Here is a 22,649-nt window from a genome sequence, read left to right as displayed (position 1 = left end):
CCATTTTCAAGCTAGAAAATCCCTCAAAAATCTTTTATTGGCCTTTTCAGTATACTATTTGGTGATAAAATAGCACATACTGTGTGTTATTCAGTTGGGTATTTATATTGGTTAAAATACTTCAGTCACAAACACTAAATAAATCGAAAATATCCTGTGGGTTTGCGCTATAAAGGCACTGGGGCAGTGCATACCTCTGCCAATCACCTGCCTGTATAAAACGTAGCATACAATGACCTGAGTAAAATACTTCCAAGAGCCATGCAGGCTCAGGAAATATGCTTAAGCTATTCACCAGACATGAACCGGTAACTGTGTATCCAAAAAATATATATAAATAAATAATAAATAAAACCTGACCAGCAGCCATCTCTGGTCCTCAAGAGCCAAACACTCACCGATCATAACTGAATATCCAAGTGGCCAAAGAGGCTCTACTTCTTTCTTTTTTTTTTCACGGTGGCATTTCTGGGGAAGTACTCCGAAGTCAGAGCGGCGTTGGCATGCACGTCCGATCCGAGCACTTGACTGGGAGCTATTTCAATAAGCATCGCGTCTAATGTGAGCGACCAGCTGAGGAGCAGGCTTCAGGCGGAGCAGCAGGGAAATGTAAACACTACTCAAGGAAACACCACTCGGGGATGATGTTGCTGTTCACAGGCACGACAGTGGCCTGCAGCTGACACGGCTCAGAACAAAGACAAACCGTGTGCAGCACTTTTATTTGCCTCGGACTGGGAATGCCGGTGTTTATGCAGCCTCTCTGGGTGCTTCTGTATTTAATGAGCGCATCTTTATGTGAGAAGTAAACCAAAAAAATGATTCATTTCACTTCATTTGTGTGAGTTAGGTTTCATTAAAAGAGACGCATTATTAATAGTTATGAGAGCTGTTTCTCGCGTAGGAAACAGATTTTTTGTTTCATTTACTGCTCTTAGGGAAGCATAAGCCCGGCGTTTAGTTTTTTGATGTGGAGTGTTAAAGTTGACTCAGCGTTAGAGCATCCAGGGCAGTGATGTAAGCTCACATCAGGATGTAGAGTCGTTGGTGACCACTGAGGGCACTTCTCCCGCCTCCAAAATCTCTGCTGATACCAGCCTCTGAATCAAAATAGCTGGCTCTAAACACCTGTGTTTTACTGCTGCGTTTGCTTGAGGTAGGGAACACAGAGACGCGGAGAGCTGGAACTTACCTGCTCAGCAACGCACCCTCTCCTCGAATATCACCGTGTCTTTAAGCCGACTCGCCCTGCCGCACTGAAACACAGCAGCTTGCTCTGAACAAACACAAGACGCTGCTGGGAGAGACTGATGTAATCCCGTGCAAGTGTTTATGTGTGCAGATGCAGAGCGATATCAAATAATGCTGCGCGCCGATACTGTATTGTGAAATAGTTGATGTTTATGGGCTCTGGATTGAGTTACTTCTTCCACAAACTTTATTTCACGTCCTGCAAACTTGTGATCACTTTTCAAACTTTCGTGCGAAGGAGTATTTGGAAAAAATGAGGGACTGAGTTACTATAAATAAAGTTTTTTTGACTCCAGATTTAGCAATCCTCCCCCCTCGCCTGTTCAAATGGAGCCCCTTTTAAAGCACATTTTGATAGGGTTGTCAGGAGTCTATCTGTGCTGAAGACACCCTTGATGGGTCACCAGTCCACCACATGGACCAACAACCACTTGTACTATTTCTATACACTACATTTTCAGGTTTAAACATCTAAATTATTTTTTTTTATCTTGTGTAGCGGTGGTGAATAACTGCGGTTTGTTTTTGTAGCATTTTCAGTTGGAAAATTGACTGTGACGATGAACCTTAAGGTTGTCGAGAACTTCATACAAATTTGTGATGTTTGCTGACCAAAATAAGTTGCTCTAACTATGTTGTGGATCACACGTCATCTGCAAGTGCCTTGCGGTCGTGCAGATCCATGATCCTAGCTTTAATGTCAGTACTGAACAACATATGTTCTGTGTACGTATGTGAGTAGAGGTCAATTCCCCAGCGTCGGTGCTGTCAGCGGACATTCCCGGCATGTTGGACGTGTTAATGTGTGAGTGTGTGAGACCAGCACCACTGCCAACCTGACAGCTGTCTGTTCTCCCTGCTCAACTCTCCCGCCATGTAAAACTACCTGTCTCTTTGCTTTTGTCTCCCTCTCAAGCAACTTCCATACAAGATGAACTTTTCCGATCAGGTGCGCAGTCGCCCACACACCTCTCACCACTGATCCTGTGACTCTCCGGCGAAAAAAAAAAAAAAAAAAAGAAATGAATGTGCTTGCTTTTTCGTTTCTGCAGAGCTCGGCCGACGACGAGCAGCGGTTGAGCAAGTCGGCCTCTCTGTTGGAGAGTCAACACCACCACCTGCTGCACTGTCTGGAGAAGACCACGGTGAGTTTCAGTCCCAGCCTTCACAGCGGTCGAGGACAAGGAGGAATCTGCTTCTATCATGTCATTTCAGTTCACAAGTTAGATCTTATTGCTTATGAATTACAGACGGGACTTTATGTCAGTCTGGTCGGGCTGAAATATTAATGTGTGTTTTGAATGCAGCGCAGCGGAAACGGCAGCGAGCAAAAGTAGTGTTTGGATTAGAGTAATAGCTCTGTGTTATTCATTTCAAGCACACTTTTATTCAATATTTATAACACGGTGAACTTTGGCTCTCTGTTTGTTGGGAAAGATTCAGTTTTGATGAGGTGCTCTGCTCTGCATCCATAAGAATATGAGAGACTATCAGAGAATGAAGCTTGAATAAAGTGGTGGGAAAAGCGAGGGATCCATGTGGCCACCCAGCCTTCTCAAGGTCCAAGCCAAATCAGACTATGTTAGTGTTTGGGCATAACCTTTTCATGTCATTTTATTGGAGTTCCTTCTTTAATATCAATATTTGTCCTCGTAAGTCAGATTTTAGACATGTTTTCTTGCATTTTGGAGGTTTTTTTTTTCCTTCAGCATGAAGCTACACTTCATTTACCTCTTTTAAAAAGTTATTTAAAAAAAAAAAAATATATATATATATATATATATATATATATATATATAATATACTATGCATTTGCTATGCTATGAAGTTTTTCCCTTCTGTTCTCAGCTGAGTTTATTGAAACTGTTGCAGTGCATTATGGAATTGTTGGTTTTACTGTGTTTTTTTTTTTTCTCAAGAGCACGACTCATTGCTTAGCACTACTCACTCTCGATGCCTAAGGCTTCAAATGAGTTTGACCCCTGGAGCTTGTCAGTCGTCCCTGTTTGATGGTTCATTTCAGTGTTCCCTGATCATATGTTCCTTTGCACAACATTAATCAGCGGAAAGAAAGCTGAAAAAACTCAGAGGCAGAACTTATGATGTTGATGAGCACCGCCAGCCCAATGAAGCGCCCAGTCTGGTTCACTAGATTTGCTTCATTGTACGGACGTGCCTGTTCGCTTGGTTGCAAACACGAGATGCTACTAAATGTTGTGCAGACCTTGACAACTGACCTCACATTAAGAAAATAAAGCTGTGTCTCAGGGTTTGAATCAGAAGTGATGGCAAGCCTTTTTCAACCCTGCAACGTGGACACATTTCCCTCATGTCATGAAACAACAGGGATTCGGCTGTCGAGGTCACCACGGCCTGCTTTGTTCCTAAACTAGGATTAAAGCTGCATGCTCTCACGCCGAGGTTCTCATCATCTTAACCTCGACTTGGATAGTCTGGGATGGTTGTGGATGATTTTCCCATAATGCACGGCAACATTTATTTAACACTCTCTTTGTAGAACCACGAGTTTGTGGACGAGCAGTATTACCAGCAGAGCTACCTGGAGGCGGGGCTTCAGAACTATCCATCCAGAAGCCCCTCCCTCTCCAGCCAAGAGGGCATCACCGGCACCTGCTGTACGCGGCGGAGCAAGAAGCGCCACACACCTTTACCCAACGCGAGTGGCCCTGCTCATCTGCAGCCTTTGACCCACCACCACCACCACCACCATCAGGGCCTGCAGGAGCTCAGCACCATCCACATCCAGCCGCTCAGCACCAGGTGAGCCAAAGGAACTCCACAACAGCTGGATCCACAAGTCTGAAGCAGGAACGTTCCCGTCTGAGTTCGACATGTCGCGGTTCCTCACAGTGAAGAGTGGTCCTGAAGGTGTCTTCTGTGGCCTCAACGGTGTCTTCTCCCTCCCACGCAGCCGCTCCAGTTTGAACATGCGCACTGAAGATCAATCCTCCCTGAACTGCCAGAGCAGCCAGATCACCACAGCCATCATCAGCATCCCCACGCCGCCCGTGACGACCCCCGAGGGCGAAGCCCACCTGCCGGCAGCTCCCACCCTCCAGAACGTCGTGAAGGTGTCTGCGCTGTGAGGGTCAGCAGAGAGGCCGTTTTTAAGAGACTCCAAAGGGGCCGGCGAAGACGCCTGCCCTCTGCTGGCCATGTACTGTACTGACATGAACAGAGCTGTTTTAGATACTTCAGTGTGAGATAGAAACCTGTGTAGGCGGTGGTTTTTCGAGGATGTATGGTGAGCGTGTGCCGCCCGGAGTAAGTGTCACTGAGCACAAAGCACCTTTTTATGATTTTTGCTTCAAGTCTTTTTAGCAGGAGATCAAGGGAATTGTAGGAGAAACCATGACATCAACTCCGTTTGTGCCCTGACCCACACGTTCCCGCCGTCAGGTCTTGATATTATCCTTCAGAATAGCACGGTAGACGTTGGCAGTTTCACATACGAGTGTGCAGGTGCGGCTTGACAAACGGGCTGGGAGGTACGTGCGTGTGGGGAGTGCATGTGCGTGCGTGTCAGTGGATTGAAGACATGTTTCAATTCTCCTGGAGGTCCTTCAGTGTACGATATATACATAAAAATATATATAGATATATAAATGACTAGCTGCCACTCTGATGGGCGACACGTTTCTGTCAGTGCTTCTCAGCCACAAGCCTTTTTACACAAAATGTGCCTGTTCAGCTCGACTCCCGCCCTCCTCCCTTCCTTGCACACACGCACACCGGCCATCCTCACCTTCCTTCGGCTTCTTGCATCTCCTCAGTTAAACACAAAAACCCCCCCACCCAAACCGCCACAATACAAAGCACAAGGTACCGCTGAGAGCTCCTGACACAAGCGTGTTTCCGGCCCATTGTGAATATTGTGAATAGAATATTTTGTAATATTTGATCATTGTTTGGCAGAACCAGTGAAGCTGTCCTCTTCTTTGTATCTCTCTTGTTGTCGTCCTGTTGTCCCCTCCACTCCTCCCACCCACCCCAACTGTGTGATCCAAAGTATGCTTTCAGTAGTCTTTATAGCTGTTTCTCCTCCCCTGAACTCAGTGGGCATTTTTCAAAAATTGTTGTGAGTTGAGTATGTGTACTTCCTGTGGTTTAGGATTCTCGGTGTTTGTACTTTCGTCCTCCTCGGTGTTTCAGAAATGCGTTGACTTCACCCGCCATGTGACTCGAGTAGTATTTCCCCCCTCCACTCCACACGGCTGATCATCTCTGCCCGATGCTTCTGCGTTCACCGGGCTCACCCGGGTCAAATGTCGACGATGAGCACACTTGAAAAAGTGCACCGTCCAGTCAGTCGCCTCCCGAGTCTCTACCTCCACCTGTAGTCTGTCTTTATTCGCCATGTCAGGTTGAGCTTTCTGCGCAACATATTTCCAGGTCAAATGCAACACACTGGGAGAAACTGGACATTTCATGAGACTTAATCCATGGTATGCTATACAGTATCAGGCGGCGTATTTCACAAGCAATACTGTTAGGTAGGACAGCTGCCAGTATGTAGCGGAGTAGGTTCAAATATGACAGTTAAAAATAGTGGATCCAGTGAGTAGCAAACCTGTGCACTTGTAAGCATGATGTACACTAGTCCTCAGTGAGATCAGGATGAGCTGACCTGCTCCAAGGTCATGGAGACACGACTAATCCGGTTCAGTCTGTGAGACAGGAAACAGCTCTGGAACGAAACACAATTATTTCTGACTTCACAACATTTTGTTTTAACCAGATAAATACTGTTGATCACTCGTGTTCTAGATGGCGTTGACCGTGTAACTTTCAGCCAAATATTAGAAATGACACAAACCCAGCAGTATCCAGTGGCAATGTGACAAAATGAAAACAAAAAAGTTAGAGTAATCTAGTCACTTTTTCAGTGTTTATTGGTTTAATGTAATAAATCTCTCATTTGAAGTGGCAGCGCTGATGCGTTCAGGTTCCGTCATATAAGTCATTCAGACGAGGAAAATGAAATTGGAAAGTTGAAGCACAAATATTGACACCACGTGGTACATATGATGACAGAACTCACGTCGCTCACCCGATTTGAAGCCCCAAAAAGCAGCTCGCAAGGATCCAGTCAATTCAGAGACGAGATATTCCTGTCGACACTTGTGTTAGTTAAGTGGCGTTAATTGTCATTTGAAGTTTGTAATGCCCATCGAACCACAGCAACAGGTCTGTGATGGTGTTTCTCTCTGTCGTCTTCTCTTCTCTGGACTCTTTGCTTTGCCCTCCACCTGTCGTTGTTGAGACTACTGCTGTGCATATCCTGTCAGGTGTTGGATATTATTTATGACCTTGTCTTGTGTCTTAACTGTGAAACGCCTCATAAAAGAAAAAAAAAAAATCTATATCTGCCACAAACGTTAACTGTGAGGTCTCGTTTTTAATGGTCGTCGGCGGGTAAATTCACATTCTCAGTTTCAGAGGAGAAGATCTGGCAGAGTTCTGACAGAAACTGTCAGGTGACGAAAGTGGAGATGAGAGGGTCGACGGCCGCTTGGACGCAGGTCAGCACCATGGCCGAAGTGTCCAGCTCCATCAGCAGCTGCGTTATTAAACGGTGACCTAACAACCTGAAGGTGCTGCGAGAATCTGTCAGGAAAAAAAAAATGCATCAGCGAAGTTCATTTCTGGGATGGTGCTGCCCTCTGCAGTACAATGTCTATCAGTGGCGTTTCAAATGCGCAAAAAGGGTGTTGAATTATGGAGGTAAAAATCTATTTACGGCTTTTCTGGTTTTGGAAATTGAATTTAAAATGAAAGGAATTTAAGTTGCTGGTAAGTAGAGTGCATCAAAAATTGATATGCAACGGAAAATATTTTTTTCCGTTGCATATCAACGAAAAAAAAAAAGATCAAATTAGGATAATAAATAAATTGGGAGAATTTGTTTTCTCTTATTCAATATGAACTATTTGTATTTTTTGATGAGATTTTCAGATTTCGTTTCTTTGCTTTATTGAGTCAGTTATATTCCCGCATGATCCAGATGAACTCACTCTGTTGGTGTGGCGCCACATGGTGGCCCCGACCAGCAACATCAGCACGATGGGAAGTCATAAAAGGCTGAAGGCTATCGTGGTGTACCTGAACCGCTGAGCCACTTTCCCCTCCATGTGTTTCTTTCTCCTCTCTTTGGGGTGAGGGGACACACAGCCACCACGATTTCCGTGGGTCTGGCTGCTGCCGGTGCAGAGAATCCAGAAGGAAACACAAAGTCTTCTCTTCTCCACATGGAAAGGAAAGGCGATGGCATGGAAACGCTCCACGCTGATGCTGACCAGGGTCAGCAGCTGGACACGGTTGCTGAGGGAGTAGGTGAACTGCTGCACACCACCCACGGAGTCTCCTTCCCCGACCACAGAGAGGAAGGAGAAGAGGAAGAGCGGCGTGTCGACTGTGCACTTGAGGATGTCGCTGGCGGCTAAACTCACCAGCAGAGTGTTGTTGCAGTTCTGAAGGCTCTTGGTTCTGAAGACCAGCCAACACACCCACAGGTTCCCCGGGAGCCCCAGCAGCAGGGTCAGAATGAGGATGGAGCAGTTGAGGAACTGAAACGCAGACACCAGACGTGAGTCGACGGTTGAGTTGCTGTCCATTTTGTACCTTGCTCGGACGAAGAAACGGCTCTGTGCTGGTCGTGGGTGCCCTCACTCCGACTGCCCTCAGCTTCAAATCAATCCACCTCAAGGGCTTTCCCTCCAGCTCTGATTGGAGTAAGAGCCCTTCGAGTGAGTGATCAGCATGTGGAGTTGTCTGCCCTTGGGGTGACCTTGAGATTTCAGTGATAAGGAGCCATGTTCAGTGATGAAGGGAAATCACTGCTTTTTACCCGGTTGCTTCGGACTGTGACATGTTTCCATCACTGCTCTGATGCTTCTTCAGATGGAGCCTGTGACGGGCTCCAGACCCCCAACAGCCAAGGAGACTGGGAAAATGGATCAGTCAAGGTCAAGTGCCACCTCAGATCTGAGGTGTTACACAAATTGTTGAAAAAAAAAAAAAAAGTTATTGTTCCATTCTGACTCATCACTGTTGCTCTTCGTCGTTGGCTCCTGTTTCTTCTATTTATATTTTCTGTTGACAGAAACACAATGATTTTCACGTTTTCTCTTCCTTGCCTCTTCCTATATTGTCTAGATTTAATAAAATATTATACGTCATTTATTCATCTGTGGTTGTATTGTTGAGTCACTCTGTTCTGCAGCACCTCTTGACCCCTCGCCTGCTTCTTCTTTTGGGTCCTTCCATTTTAAACCGGCCAATGAAAACCTTCCAAATGTTTCCCTCCATTTCTCTGTTCTTACCTCCAAGACCCACCTCTGCAGGAAATCTCAGCCAATCAGCATCAAGCTTCTCCTCCTTCAAGTCACCTGTTCTGGGTTTGACCGTGTTTGTTGGGGCTGATTTTTTGGGCTCCGTCTTTGCTTCCTTCCTCTCTTTTGGCTGACTTCTGGACCTCTTTCTTCATGTGTCCCAAGTGACTGCAGTGAGCTCCGGAGGATCCCTCGAAGCTAAGCTCAGTGCTTTGTTTGCTCAAGCTTTTCTGATTGGGTTTGTTCATGTTGCTCAAACTTTCATCTTGAAATGTCTCTCAAACTGCACTCGACTGACTGACTGAAATGACTCTTCACAAACTCTGTCGACTTGCAACACTGCGCGCATGTCTAACCGTTATCTACACAAGCGAAATATCAAATGAAGCTTCATTTGTCGTCCATCACGTGAATTTTTCCGCTTCGACGCTTCTGCTGAAGGTTTGAACATGGTGACCCGGGTCACTGAGCTCGCACAAACATCAGCTGTGGTCCACTTTCTCTCTTCTGTATCCAGTGAATCATTACTGTGTATCATTGACAACAAAGGTTTGGGGCCCAAATACTGAGCCTTGTTGGACTCACAGTTCTGGTGTTTTCTGAATACAGTAGTAGTTTTGCTCTGCTCCTCTTCAGCCACTGCATTCATGTCTCTCATCCCTCCATTGTCACTAAGGCGCTTCTTTTCCTCAGTAATTTGAATATCAGTCTCTCTCACACCTCCACATCATGGTCCACGAGACTCCTCTCTGACCTCATCACCATGGCACACTGAAGTCTTGCTCTGAAGACTTGATACTGCATCCAACATTTCTCTCTCCTCAAAGGTGTTTTACACCTGTAATTTCAGTAACCATCTCTGTCACACACCTCCACATCATCAGCAAAGATCACGGTCCATGACACTCCTCTCTGACCTCACCACCACAAACAAGAGCTGAGCTCTGGTCTCACTCACCTCATCTCTGTCCTCCTCTGCCATGTTCTTCACTACCCTCACATACTTCCTCCAACAGTACTGTACTACTCGGACTGCTGACATAGACTTTCTGTACCATGACAACTGCTGCAGCTCTCTGACCTCTAACCTCTCTTTATCATTCTGAAACAGTTCTTGTTTGTCAGACATTTGAATGCCAAGGACCCTCTTTTGCGTCTCCTGTCGCATTCTCTCAGCAAACATCATGGTCCAAGACTCTCCTCCCTGACCTCATTACTAATGGTAGAAAACAAGCTGAGCGCTGTCTCAACACTCTCTCGTCACCTCTGTCATCATACATGTTCTGAACTACCCTCACTTCCTCAAACTGTAGAACACCACCTCTGTATGTCTTCAAAGCACATTGTGTCTTGATGTTGGTAGCATGTTGACAAATTTGCACAATCCCCTCCCAAAGTTCAGACTGAACTTATTCTGTACACACACACACACACACACACACACACACACACACACACACACACACACACACACACACACACACACACACACACACACACACACACACACACACACACACACACACACACATATATATCAAATTGATTGTGTAAAATTGGAGTCATGGCTTGGCATTTTGGGGTGAGAAGGGGCCTGCTGGGGCCCCCTGATCTTCAGAGCTGATGGGGACTTGTTTCATATTTCCTTGTATTTCAGGGCGTTTCGGTTGGTTGTGATCAAGTCCTGGTTTCTTCGTCCTGCTGCATCTCTTCCCGTTCTGTTCAGAGGAATAGACTGACAACAATCTCAAAAGTGCCGCGTGATCTTGCATCTGCCCGTTGAATTCTAAACACTTGTATTTATCTTTTTTTTTTTTTTTTTTTTAATTCTGCTGCCCTAGTTTCCCAGCCTGGAATTATTAATGTCAATCCGTATTTAAACCGAACTCGACAGCTGTTTATTGCATCTGCATCACCGTAGTTGAATTATATTTATGTCTTCTTCTGTCTCATACCCCCATCTCACCATCTCTGCTCTCAAAGGCTCCTGATGGTTTTCACTTCCTCGAACTCCATCACACTTCCCTTCTCTCTCTCTCTCTCCCTCCTGCCATGGACTTTCTGTACAACAACTCCTGCAGCTCTCTCTGCTCCATGTCCTCAAGTCTGGTCTTGAGTTTGAACTAATTCAACTAATGTGTTGTCATGGGATGCTTTGTCCTCATGTCTCTCTTCAACATACTCTTCCTCTGCCGTTCTTTTGTAATATCCACAGATTTCTCCCCTCCAAGCCTCAAACCTGGCCATTTCAGGGTGATTAGGGATCAATGAAGGGAACCTGCCTTTGAAATCAGAGGCTGTTTATTCCATCGACTGTTATGTTTGCTTGGTGTTTAGTCCACAGGGACCTCAACTGATTTTGCGGCTCTTGTGTGACTTTTTCTTTGCTCATTTTGCTTTATTTTGTCTTGTATTTTATCTGCTCTGCAGAGGAGTTTATTGGAAGTGGATAGTCTTTGTATGTTCAAGCTGCTCGTCTTATTTTGTGAGGTTGGGTCTTTGTGGATCTTGGGGAGCATGTAGAAATACCTGGGTCTGGGTGTTTCATCGCCCATCAAAAATTGCTTTTGCTTCTTATCGATGAATTTCTTTTGGACCAATCTATTTGTGACTGCCGCAAACATTGGGGTTGTATCTAAATAAATGGGCCTATTTAAAGGTACGTAATTTCTGTCTGACAGTTGTCTATAACCCTCCCATGGGTACTGTAATTTGTCCATCACTACCACTGCGCTTCCCTTATCAGCCGGTTTTAGTGTAATGTCCTGATTTGAAATTAATTCTTCCAGGGCTTCGAGTTGTGGACATGTGATGTTGGGCCTTGGCGGGAAAAGATGGAACTCTCTGTCAAAGAAGGTAAGATCGCTAGTTAGGGCTTCTTTAAATGCAGGTGCAACATATTCAAACGGTGGGTCCCATGCGGATTTGTGAGTGAATAAACTCCGGGATTCTGTAGTGGGTTTCCCATTAAAAAAAAAAAAAAAAAAGCTAATTTGATGCGTCTGTGAAATGGCTGTAAATCAGCTCGCATGACAGATCTTTTGCGTTTCAGCCCATGGTGATGGTGTGTGCTGGTCGGAATAAAACTAAGCCCCTTGTTAAAAAATGTCTGACTGATGTTGAGTAAGTGACAATATCTTTGCCCCTTCCTGTTTTGGCAGGTTCTTGGGGGCATTTAGTTGAAATGCTCCAACCAATGGACGCAGTCCTCCTCTGTGTGGAAAAGGTGGTCTGCAAGTGTGGGGCTGCAGGGGAATTTTCACTGCATATTTTGATTTAGGGAGGCTAGAGTAAGTTGCTCTTCATAAGGAAGAGACTGAGAGAAGTGAACCTGTGCAAATAGGATGGTGTCGGCAGGAAACTTGGAGCATGCTGTGTCGTATAGTTGCTGTCATTTAGGACTGAGCGCATGTGACCTTGCCTGTCTGTCATTTAACCAAACGACAAGATGACCTTCTCCACCTGGTCGCTGAAGAGATGATGTGGATGGCACGGCTGAGGTTTGCTCCCGGAAAGGAGTCCATCTGCAGCTCCTGCCCGTTACATTTGGGCAGCTTGAAGACATTGGAGGCACCGACAATCAACACAGGTTGACAACCAGTCTCTGAATTTATCGTTGGTGTTGATATGCCTGGTTGGTCTTACCACTGGTCTTGGTGGCTGAGGGTTAGGATTTTCATTTATTTTGTACCTTCTAGTGAGACTAGAAGGCAGTGCACCGCCCAAATCTCGGGGTGCTGGAGCAGCTGTGCCTCTGCGCACGACAGGCCAACCTTCCTCAGAGTAGCAATTGTTGAGGGAAGCTTTCTTCTTGGCAGCAAACTCTCGTGAGATGCACCAGGGTGGTGGTTATTCGGTAAAGTGTACTTTCTACGAGGTGGACAAAAATTTTCCATGGCGGGACTGGGATTCCTCCCGCACTTTTTTATTTGCACATGCGCAATTCAATCTGGACAAATCAAGCTGTACCTCACAGTGCCATCTCCTGGCCAGAACTCAAACCAACACCCACCATACATGTACATGGAATATGACTTTGTCAGTTACTCAACACCCCCACTCAAAGACATGTTCATAAGTCTTGAAATCTAACGACAAATAAACAAGTTTAAGGATATTAATAATGACAACACCATCATCTTATGTCCCAAACAAAAAAATTCTTGAATCTTTCAAGTTTTCCCATTGTCAATGGTTAGGTCAGAACATCAGCTCTCAGATCACAGGTAGGACAATATACAATATTCTGCCCTTCACTCTGGAGCCAATTGTCAGTAAAGAGGGGAGGGGGAGCGTTGCCATGACGACGGAGCTGCAGAGCCGGGGATACGTCTCAGGAGGAGGAGGAGCATCAGGTAAAAAACTGATTTGATTTGTTACTTAATTGCTGATTGTTGGAATCATGCTTCTGTGATTTTTGGGCAACACTGAAATTTCCAATTGTCCATGAATGCATGCAAAAAAAAAAGGAAAAACCTACGCATATGTTGCCAAAATCCTTAATGAATTATTTAATTTGATGCTGACACACCTGCACAGAAAATTATCCAAAAATATTGAAATCATCAACGTTGCTTGTGCCGTCATTGCAGTCTTTTGCTGTCTCAGCAATCACTGTTTGCCTGTTATTTGCGGCTAACACTAACAATTCCGATTATCCCTAAACGCACCTGTGCCGATCAAGCGCTGCGGCCCCTCGCTTCCATTTCATTCGTCTCTAGAACTCAGGTAAGGAGACATCTATGTTCTGCTCTGTGCTTGGTGGAAAATTTCGCCTCTCTTGTTGCTTGCAGTGTTGTTTTCATGCTCATGGTGGCTGATGTTGGTTGGAGGAACTTCCAGTCAATACTTTTTGTACGTTTTTCGGTGCATTTCGAGGAGCAGCTTGAACACGAGGAAGGAGCTCACGATGTGCTCTCAGCCTTAAGAGCTGTTTTACTGGGAAAATTCATACGTTTACCTCCTGAAGTGACTCGTGGACTCTTTCTGACGTAAAGTTGATCATTAAATCTGCGCACTCGTTGCTTTTTAACATTACAATTAGGCTAATTGTGATGCATGTTGTGGTCGGAGCTAATTAGCAGGTGAGTTTAAGATGCGAGTCGTGATTTAATGCTTGTAATGATTGAATATTTGTACCTTTGGTCTTGCTGTTCTCTTGGTTTTTTTTTTTTTAATGACGTGTATCAGAGCTCTGGTTGCTCTTTTACTGTTAAAATGAGGCTAATTGGCTTGCACATGGTGTCCGAGCTACAGCTCATTTAGCATGTGAACTTGAGGCCTGCTGGACTCTGCTTTGCTCTTGGTTCTGTGCTTGGTGGAAAGTTCGCCCCTCGTGTTGCCCACAGTGATGTTTCATGTTCGTGTTGGCTGATGTTGGTTGTAGGAACTTGCAATTTGTATTTTGGGTGCGTTTTTATGCATTTAGAGAGAGCTAACGTTAGCCTCGCTGCTAACGGCCTGTACGTTGCTCACTGTGTGCTCTTAGTCTTGAGAGCTGTTTCCATGCTGAAGTCACTCGTGGACTCTTCCTGACATAATGTGGATTATTCAATGTGCGCACTCGTTGCTTTTTAACGTTACAATTAGGCTAATTGGGATGCATGTTGCGTTTGGAGCTAATTAGCAGGTGAGTTTAAGATGTGAGTCGTGATGTTTGTACCTTTGGTCTTGCTGTTGTCTAGGCTCTTCACTTTTTATTACTTTTATCCCTGTTAGCCGTCAGTTAGCTCGAAGCAGCGGTCCGGAAGGTTCTCCTTTATGCCCATATATGGTTATGAGGAGCGCGTGAACATACTGCTGACTCACAAATATTGCCTCTGCTCATCATGATTTTAGCAAGCATGCCACATTGTTTTGAATGCAAGGACCACTTTATTCCTGATTCACTTGTTTATTCCAATCTAAAAACACCACAAAACACGAACATTTCTTAATATTTTTGTTTAATTAACTTGGTATTTAATTATTTGTTTGCTTTGGTCACCTGTTGACTGAGTTACAGACCAAAGCAGCAGAGCAGCGGAAACTTAAGATGGAGGAGCTGCTTTAATCACACACAGGTAAAAAAGAGGTTGAATGTCATGGGAGACGGAGCCAATTATTGGGTATTTTGTCAATTGTGAAATTGGGCTCAAAGATAGATAAATAATCTCTGAAGAGAAATTCCAAAGGTGGAGAGATTTGACATTTTCCGAATTTGCATGAGTGGTAGTGTGCCTTCCGGTGGAGCTATTATTTTCACACCTGAGAAAAGTCATCGGTGGTGCGCCCTCTGGTGGCAGCTGTGATTATCAGAAAAGCTGAACGGTTACTGCTGGTGCGCCATCTGGTGGCAGCTATGATTTTCATCAAACCTCAGCTGTCACTGATGGTGCGCCCTCCGGTGGCAGCTATGATTTTCAAATCTGAGTGGAGTCACTGGTGGGGTGCCCTCCGGTTAGGTTTAGGGTTAGGATTTGAACATGGTGTCTCACTCCCACATGTGTTTGTTTTAAGATGGGATTTTTTCTATATGCCGCAATTATTTTCGTGGTTGTGTATGTAACATTGATGAGTCGTGAACGCCAGGCTCCGTTTTGTATACGTCTTTACTCAGTCAGGTATTCCAACAACAGTCAGTACAACAACAGACCCGTATGTGACGTCATTCACTACCGGTACCTGAAAGGTTCAAAACCCTATTACATTACATCCCCCTCTTTTTTCTTTTTCTTTTTTTCTTTTTTTTTTTTTTGTTTAGTAAATAAGGGTTCCTCATCTCCTTAAATGAAAGTCTCACTCATTTCACATATAAACATTTCAAAACACAAATGTACTCTTAATTTTTTTTTTTTTTTTTTTTTTTTTTTTTTTTTTTTTTTACAACTGTATATGCCATCTTGTCCAATATGACAATGTAACTTCAAACTTTTAACCATATACATAATCAACAAAACAATAAAACTAATCTCGATATCTAACAGGTAGCTTAACTTGTCTACCCGATCTGGTTCGGTATGAGTGTCTCTCAGAGTGTTCATCAGGTGTTTCTTTTTTGTCTGACACAACGGTGTGGTCATCTGTTGTGTCCTGGTTCAGGTATACATCTTCCATTGTCATAGGAAAGGCTTTCGGTTCCTTCTGTACTGCCTTCCATCTGGTGTTTGAATCACAAATGAACGTGGTTGCTCATGTTTGTGTAGGACTACAGCCGGCTGCCATGTTGCTCCGCTTTGTACCCTGACCTTTTCCCCTGGTTGCAGATCAGACAGCGGCCTTGTTTGCCTGTCATAGTAGAACTTTTGTTTTGCCTGTCTTTCTTCAGGAGATTCTTTATAGTCTGTACGGTCCTTTCCGCCTGACCATTTGACTGGGCATGACCAGGGCTTGATGAGGTGTGCTTGAATTCCCAGCTTTCTGCAAACTCTCTAAACTCAGCACTGGCATACTGAGGACCATTATCTGATATGACAACATCCGGAACTCCATGTCTTGTGAAAACTGATTTCAGTGCAACTACAACACTAGCACTAGTAGTGTCTTTCAGCTTTGCGATTTCAGGAAACTTGGAGTAATAGTCCACACATAGCAAAAACTCAGATCCTTTGTAGTGAAAGAGATCAGTCCCTACTTTCTCCCATGGTCTACTTGGTACTGGGTGCGACAGTAATGGCTCTCTCGGATTACGGTGCCTATTCTCATTGCATATTGCACATCGTGAAACCATCTCCTCAATGTGTGTGGACATGTGTGGCCAATATAGAACATCTCTGGCTCTTTCCTTACACTTGATCATTCCTAGGTGTGACTCATGGATTTTGTTTAACATTTCCTGTCTCAGCTGTTGTGGGACAATAAGCTTCGCCGCTTTGAACATCAGCCCGGATGAGTGTGTTATTTCATCCCTAAATGTCCAGTAGGACTGTATGTCTTTTGGCACTGCACTCTTTTGATCCGGCCATCCACTCAGTGTGATGTTCTTTAGTAGCTGCATTTCAGGATCCTCTGCAGTCGCTGTTCTGAACTTTTGCAGCTTTTCATCTGACATGGGCAGCTGAGACGTTATCATGTTCACATCTAAATCTTTTCCCAGCAGGTCTTCTCTCTGCTCCTTGAGAAATGCACGACTCAGAGCGTCTGCAATGTGAAGTTCCTTGCCTGGCCAGTAGGTGACTTTAAGGCTGTATCTCTGCAGCCTCAGCAACATCCTTTGAAGTCTCAACGGAGTTTGGTGTAACGACTTCTTAAAGATGCTTTCCAGCGGCTTGTGGTCACTCTCCACCTGAATTTCTTTTCCATACAGGTACTGACGGAATTTCTCACATCCGTATACAATGGCAAGTAACTCTTTCTCGATTTGCGCATACCTGCGCTGAACTTCAGTGAGTGCCCGTGATCCATAGGCTACTGGTTGTCCATCCTGAAGGATAACTGCTCCAATACCTTCTGAGCTGGCATCCACTGATAGTGTGATGGGCTTGTTGACATCATAGTATTTCAGGGTGGGAGCATCGGTGACCTTTTTTTTAAGGTGTTCAAAACTCCTCTTCTGCGTTTCTTCCCAGTGCCACTCTGTGCCACCTTCAAGCAGCTTCCTCAAGGGGGCACTAATGTCTGACAAGTTGGGTATAAACTTGCTGAGATATTGAATCATCCCCATGAATCTCAACAGCTCCTGCTTGTTCTGTGGCTCCGGTAGATGTGTCACTGCTCTCACTTTTTCCTCATCAGGCCTGAGTCCAGTGTCGCTGAGAGTGTGTCCAATATACTTGATTTCTTTTGTCCTGATGAAGCATTTGTTTTTGTTAAGCTTCAGATTGTTTTCTTTGGCTCTGTCTAACAGTTTTCTCAGTCTGTGGTCATGCTCTTCTATGGAGTCCCCCCAAACAAGCAAGTCATCAATGATGTTCACAACTCCTTCTAGTCCTTCTATCATCTGTGCGATAGCCCTCTGGAACACCTCTGGAGCTGATGATATGCCAAACGGCAAACGCAGGAATCTGTATCGTCCTACAGGGGTGTTGAATGTGCATAACCTTGAGCTTTCCTCATCAAGTTTGATCTGCCAAAACCCTTGATTAGCATCAAGCACAGAAAAGTATTTGGCATTTGGCATGCGGGACACCACTTCCTCCACTGTGAGTAATGGGTAGTGTTCTCGTTTTATAGCTTGGTTCAGGTCCTTTGGGTCCATGCAGATACGCATTTTCTTAGGCGACAGTTACCATACTATTGACCCATTCTGTCGGCTCAGTCTGTCTTGCTACTACCCCCAGTTTCTCCATGCGTTGTAACTCTGCAACAACTCTGTCCCTGAGTGCGACAGGTATCCTCCTGGGAGCATGCACAACTGGTGTGACAGTGTGATCTATCTGTATATGGTGCTGGCCCGGTAAGCAACCTAGTCCGTTAAAGAGCTCCTGGTATTCTTTGAGGATATCATGCTCCTTTCCAACTACATGCACTCTTTGTACTAGGCCAAGTTTTAAACAAGTGTCTCCTCCTAAAACAGCTGGGACATCTTGTTGTATGATTTCAAACTCAATTTGATGCTTCTGGCCTTTGTGCTCACATGTTAGCACTCTCTTGCCCTGTGGCATTATCTTTTGTCCAAAAAATGCAACTAGTTTGCTTTTACTCACTTTAAGCCTGCCTTTAACATCCAGTGCCTTGAGTGTTTGAACAGACATCGCATTGCAGTCTGCGCCTGTGTCCAGTTTAAAAGTCACCATTTGCTTGTTTATTCTTAGTTTCTCAGTCCAGTTTTCTTTCTCCTGTTCAGTCTCTGCTGACTCCATTATGCTGATGTGTTTTTCATGCTCCACACTGACTGTGCCAATAAACATGTCAGTTTCACACTCACTTTGCTCAATTGCATGCACCCTCTTCCCATATTGATGCTGCTTACTCTGCGATTTACACATCTTGGCAAAATGATTTCTCTTGTTGCATGTTTTACACGTTTGGCCAATTGCTGGACATTTCTTGGTTCCATGTTTAAAGCCACATCTGTTGCAGCTGGACTCATCTTGTTCATGTCTTCCGGTGCTGGTTTTAGCTTTGATGTCTTTTGGTCTGACTGTTCTGATTCTGTTCATTTCCACTTCCTCTGTCAGAGCTTTGACTTGAGTATTGGTGATCTCACGCGCACGGCAGATATCAATAGCTTTTTCAAGGGTCAGATCTGCCTCTCTCAGGAGTCTGCCTCTAAGTTGGTCATTAGTTATGCCACAAACTATTCTGTCACGTACCAGGGAATCATGTAGATCTCCAAATTCACAGTCTTTGGCTTTATTCTTTAAATCCGTGACATATGCATCAATGGACTCAGCCTGCTTCTGAGCTCGTGTGAAAAACATGTGCCGTATATAGGGTAAGTTTTTTTCTGGGCTCACAATAGTCCTGAAACTTCCTCTTGAGCACGGCGATTTTGTCCCTTTCGTCATTCCCAAAGACGAAAGTATTGCACACTTTAATTGCCTCCTCTCCCGCGACATGAAGAAAAGTTGCACACTGCACCTTCTCGGATTTCTCCTCGATGCCGCTCGCGGTGCAAAACAGCTCATAGCGCTGTATCCAGCTTCTCCAATTCTCCGCAAGATTGCCTTCGAGACTTAAATGCGGTGGGGGTTGAAATTGCGCCATTTTCTTCCTCTGTTTTGTCTTCTGACACCATGTAACATTGATGAGTCGTGAACGCCAGGCTCCGTTTTGTATACGTCTTTACTCAGTCAGGTATTCCAACAACAGTCAGTACAACAACAGACCCGTATGTGACGTCATTCACTACCGGTACCTGAAAGGTTCAAAACCCTATTACATTACAGTGTAGTGTTACTAAATTGTCCTTAATACTGTTGAAAGAGTCATGTAATTTTCTGATTAATTTGTAGTATGAATGATTAAATGTAGAATAAAAGGAAGGGATATGAATTTTTTTTTATCCTCAGAATTTTCCAGGAACGTTCTCAGACATGACTTTAAGAAGGAGCGGTAGTACCCTCTAGTGGAGTGCTTGAAACAACACCCTTGTGCGGTCGTGAAATCATCATGTGAACAGATCCTGTGAAAGCAAAGTAATTGGGACTTCACAAGGCCTCCAAATGTGTGTTTTGGGTGGAAACTTAATTCCATCGAACAGGGCGTGTGTGTCCTTTGGTTTAAAATAAACCTTTAAACTTTTAAAATAAATTCATTAGTTATGTGGAGATTAGGTCCTTTGAATGTGGTCGTATCTAAAAAAAAAAAAAAAAAAAAAAAAAAAAAAAAAAAAAAATTAAGGGCCAGGTGAAGGGTGAGGTTAGGGTTAGAATAAAGGGTGGGTTTGGTTCAGATAGAATGTGGGTTGGTTGGAGTTTTAATTATATCTTTTTTCTAATTTACACGGTTCTACAAAGGAATGTGACCAGTTCAGGTAAGTATATATTTATTCAGGGATCTTGGCTCTCATTAGTTTCAGGTTGGGATTTTTTCTATAGGTGGCAATAATTTTATGCTTTTCCAGAATTTGTAAATTATTCCTAATGATATCAAAGGTGTCATGTAGTTTCCTAATCAATTTAAATGTGGACTGATTAAAGGTAGAGATGAATGGAAGTGGTGTGTGTTCCTTTTCAGCAGGCTTCTCCATAAATGTTCTCAGACAGGACCGCAAAAAGGAGCGAGAGTACCCTCTAGTGGAGAGTACACGAAACAGCACCCTCATGGCTGTTCTGAAGTCATCATGATGTGAACATATTCGGTGAAATCTCAATCGTTGAGATTTTACATTGCAGACGTGTGTTTAGGATGAAAGCTACTTTTGTGCAATAGGGCATGTGTGTCAGTGGTTTTAAAATAGACTTTGGTATCTAATTGGTTAGTCTCATTAAAGTTTTCCCCTTAGTAAGTGGTAGTATCAAGGAAATCAATTGAAGAGGGGTTAATAGTGGCCTTCATCTTAATTGAGTTGTTGTGATTATTTAAACATGTGATAAATTGGTCAAATGTCTCCAATGAATCCACCCAAACACCCCAAATATCATCCAAATATCTATAAAAATAGAGCGGTTTAATAGGGCATTTGGATAGAGCCCCTTCTTCCCACTGTGCCATGAAAATATTAGCATAAGAGGGGGCGAACCTTTTCCCCATAGCCGTCCCCTTAATTTGCAAATAATATTTATTATTAAATTCAAAGTCATTTCTGGTTAGGTTAATTCACAGCAGTTCTAGTAATTCCTGGTCTGGTCGATCGCTGTCTGGATATTTATTAAATATATTATGTACAGCTTCCAACCCCTCTTGAATTACTATATTAGTATATAGACTTTCTACATCCAAGGAAAAAAGGTAAGCACCGATGGGGACCCTGGCTGCTCTGACCTTCTCCAGGAAATGGTAAGTGTCTTTGAGATAGCTCGGGTGAAGGACCGAGAGTGGCAGAAGGAAGTGGTCAATATATTGAGCCGTGTTATAAGTTTCACTGCCACAATCTGAAACTATAGGTCGGCACGGGGGAAGCACGTATGGGATGGTCCATGTTGAGGGTTCTTTATGGATCTTAGGGAGCATGTAATAATATCGAGGTCTGGGTGTCATGTCTCCCAATAAATACATTTGTTTTTTATTTATCAAGAATTTTTGGCGTAATCTATCTGTAATTTTTATTATCATGGGGATTGTATATAGGTTTATCTAAGGGTGTGTAATAGGTGGCATCGTTCAGTTGCCTCTGACCCTCCCACACATATTGTGATTTGTCCATTATCACCACTCCGCTTCCCTTGTCCGCTGGTTTGATTATTATATTTTTATTATTCATTAGTTGTTGTAAAGCTTCTAATTGGGGCCGTGAGATGTTGGGCTTGGGGGGGAATATGCGGAACTCCTCATCAAAAAAGGTAAGATCTCTGTGAAGAGTGGTCTTAAACTCTGGTGGAAAGTGGCTAAAGGGGGGGTCCCAGGTAGATTTAGCAGTAAAGGGTTTTTTGATTTGTGTAGGTCGTCCATAAAAGAAAACTGCGAGTTTGAGGCGTCTTTGGAACTCTAAGAGGTCAGTGCGCATGGCTTTTCTAATGTGTTTCATCCCTTGATTAACTTGTGTGCTGGTGGGAATAAATGAAAGTCCCTTATTGAGGAGATCATTTTGATCTTCCGTTAATTGAAAAGTGAGAGAAAGGTTAACAATATTATTATTAATAATAATAATATTTTTGTTTTGGGTACTCCCCTCCTGTATTTGCAGGTTAATGGGGACATCTAGTTTAAATATTTTAGCCAGTGTTCCAGCATGGAGGCGGCTGTGGACCTGGTCCAGTGGATGTTGTCTTGTTCAGTGTGAAAGAGGCCATAGGTGAGTGTGGGAATAAAGGGAAATTGATTTTCTAAAGTGTGATTAAGGGAGTTTAATCTGAGTTTATCTTCAAAAGGAAGATTTTGGGAAAAATTTATTTGAGCTAATCTAATGGTGGCAAAAGGGAACTTGGCTGTAGCAGCCTCATAAAGTTGTTTTAAACGTGTCTCATACTGTGGGTTTTTCAGTTGTCTATCGTTGATGCCAAATGACATGATGACCTTCTCCACCTTGACCTCGCACGTAGCGGTGGCAATCAGGTTAATGGCATGCGTCAAAGACGCTCCCGGAAAAGCATCCATTTGAAGGTGATTCTGGTTACTTTTAGGGAGCTTTGCCACATTTGAGTCCCCGACAATTAACATTGGCTGTTTTACATGCAGGGGCCAGTCCCGGGTTTTAAAAAAAGTATTTACATGCCGCGTCGGTTTTACCAGCTCATCCTGGGCAGATGATCGGGGTGCTGCTTGCTCTGGAAGATCCTCCGAAAAGTTCTGTGCCTCCTGCAGCAGCCGGACCTCGAGCTCGTCATCCGGTGATTCAGGAGGATGGGGAGAAGCCGTAGGAGCGCCCAGCGCGCGCTCCTCGTCGTCCGCGATGAGGCAAAATAGTTCATCCAAAGCGACCGAAGCTGGACTGGCATCTTGTGGAAACAGGACCGATGGTGAGGATCCCTGGGGTACCGGGGAGTCCAGAAGGTGAGTCGGATTCGTCGGCGGCGCGGGCTCCAC

General features: G+C 44.2%; 1 protein-coding gene across 2 annotated transcripts in view; it reads left to right on the top strand.

The window, feature by feature from the left end:
* LOC128749926 (potassium voltage-gated channel subfamily D member 3-like) overlaps window positions 1–6,988 on the top strand; it is an 80,575-nt gene extending 73,587 nt beyond the window's left edge. The window contains exons 6-9 of one of the 2 annotated variants that reach the window (XM_053849941.1): window positions 2,168–2,200; window positions 2,304–2,396; window positions 3,770–4,032; window positions 4,184–6,988. In XM_053849941.1, the coding sequence (XP_053705916.1) occupies window positions 2,168–2,200; window positions 2,304–2,396; window positions 3,770–4,032; window positions 4,184–4,358 (564 nt within the window). In that variant the 3' untranslated portion in view covers window positions 4,359–6,988. The remainder of the gene's footprint in view (window positions 1–2,167; window positions 2,201–2,303; window positions 2,397–3,769; window positions 4,033–4,183) is intronic. The other variant, XM_053849940.1, reaches the window with a different exon arrangement.
* Window positions 6,989–22,649: the final 15,661 nt, after the last annotated feature.

Source organism: Synchiropus splendidus, chromosome 18 (assembly GCF_027744825.2).
Source record: "Synchiropus splendidus isolate RoL2022-P1 chromosome 18, RoL_Sspl_1.0, whole genome shotgun sequence".
In the NCBI taxonomy this organism is placed as follows: domain Eukaryota; kingdom Metazoa; phylum Chordata; class Actinopteri; order Syngnathiformes; family Callionymidae; genus Synchiropus; species Synchiropus splendidus.
This window is presented reverse-complemented; position numbering and strand designations above follow the sequence as displayed.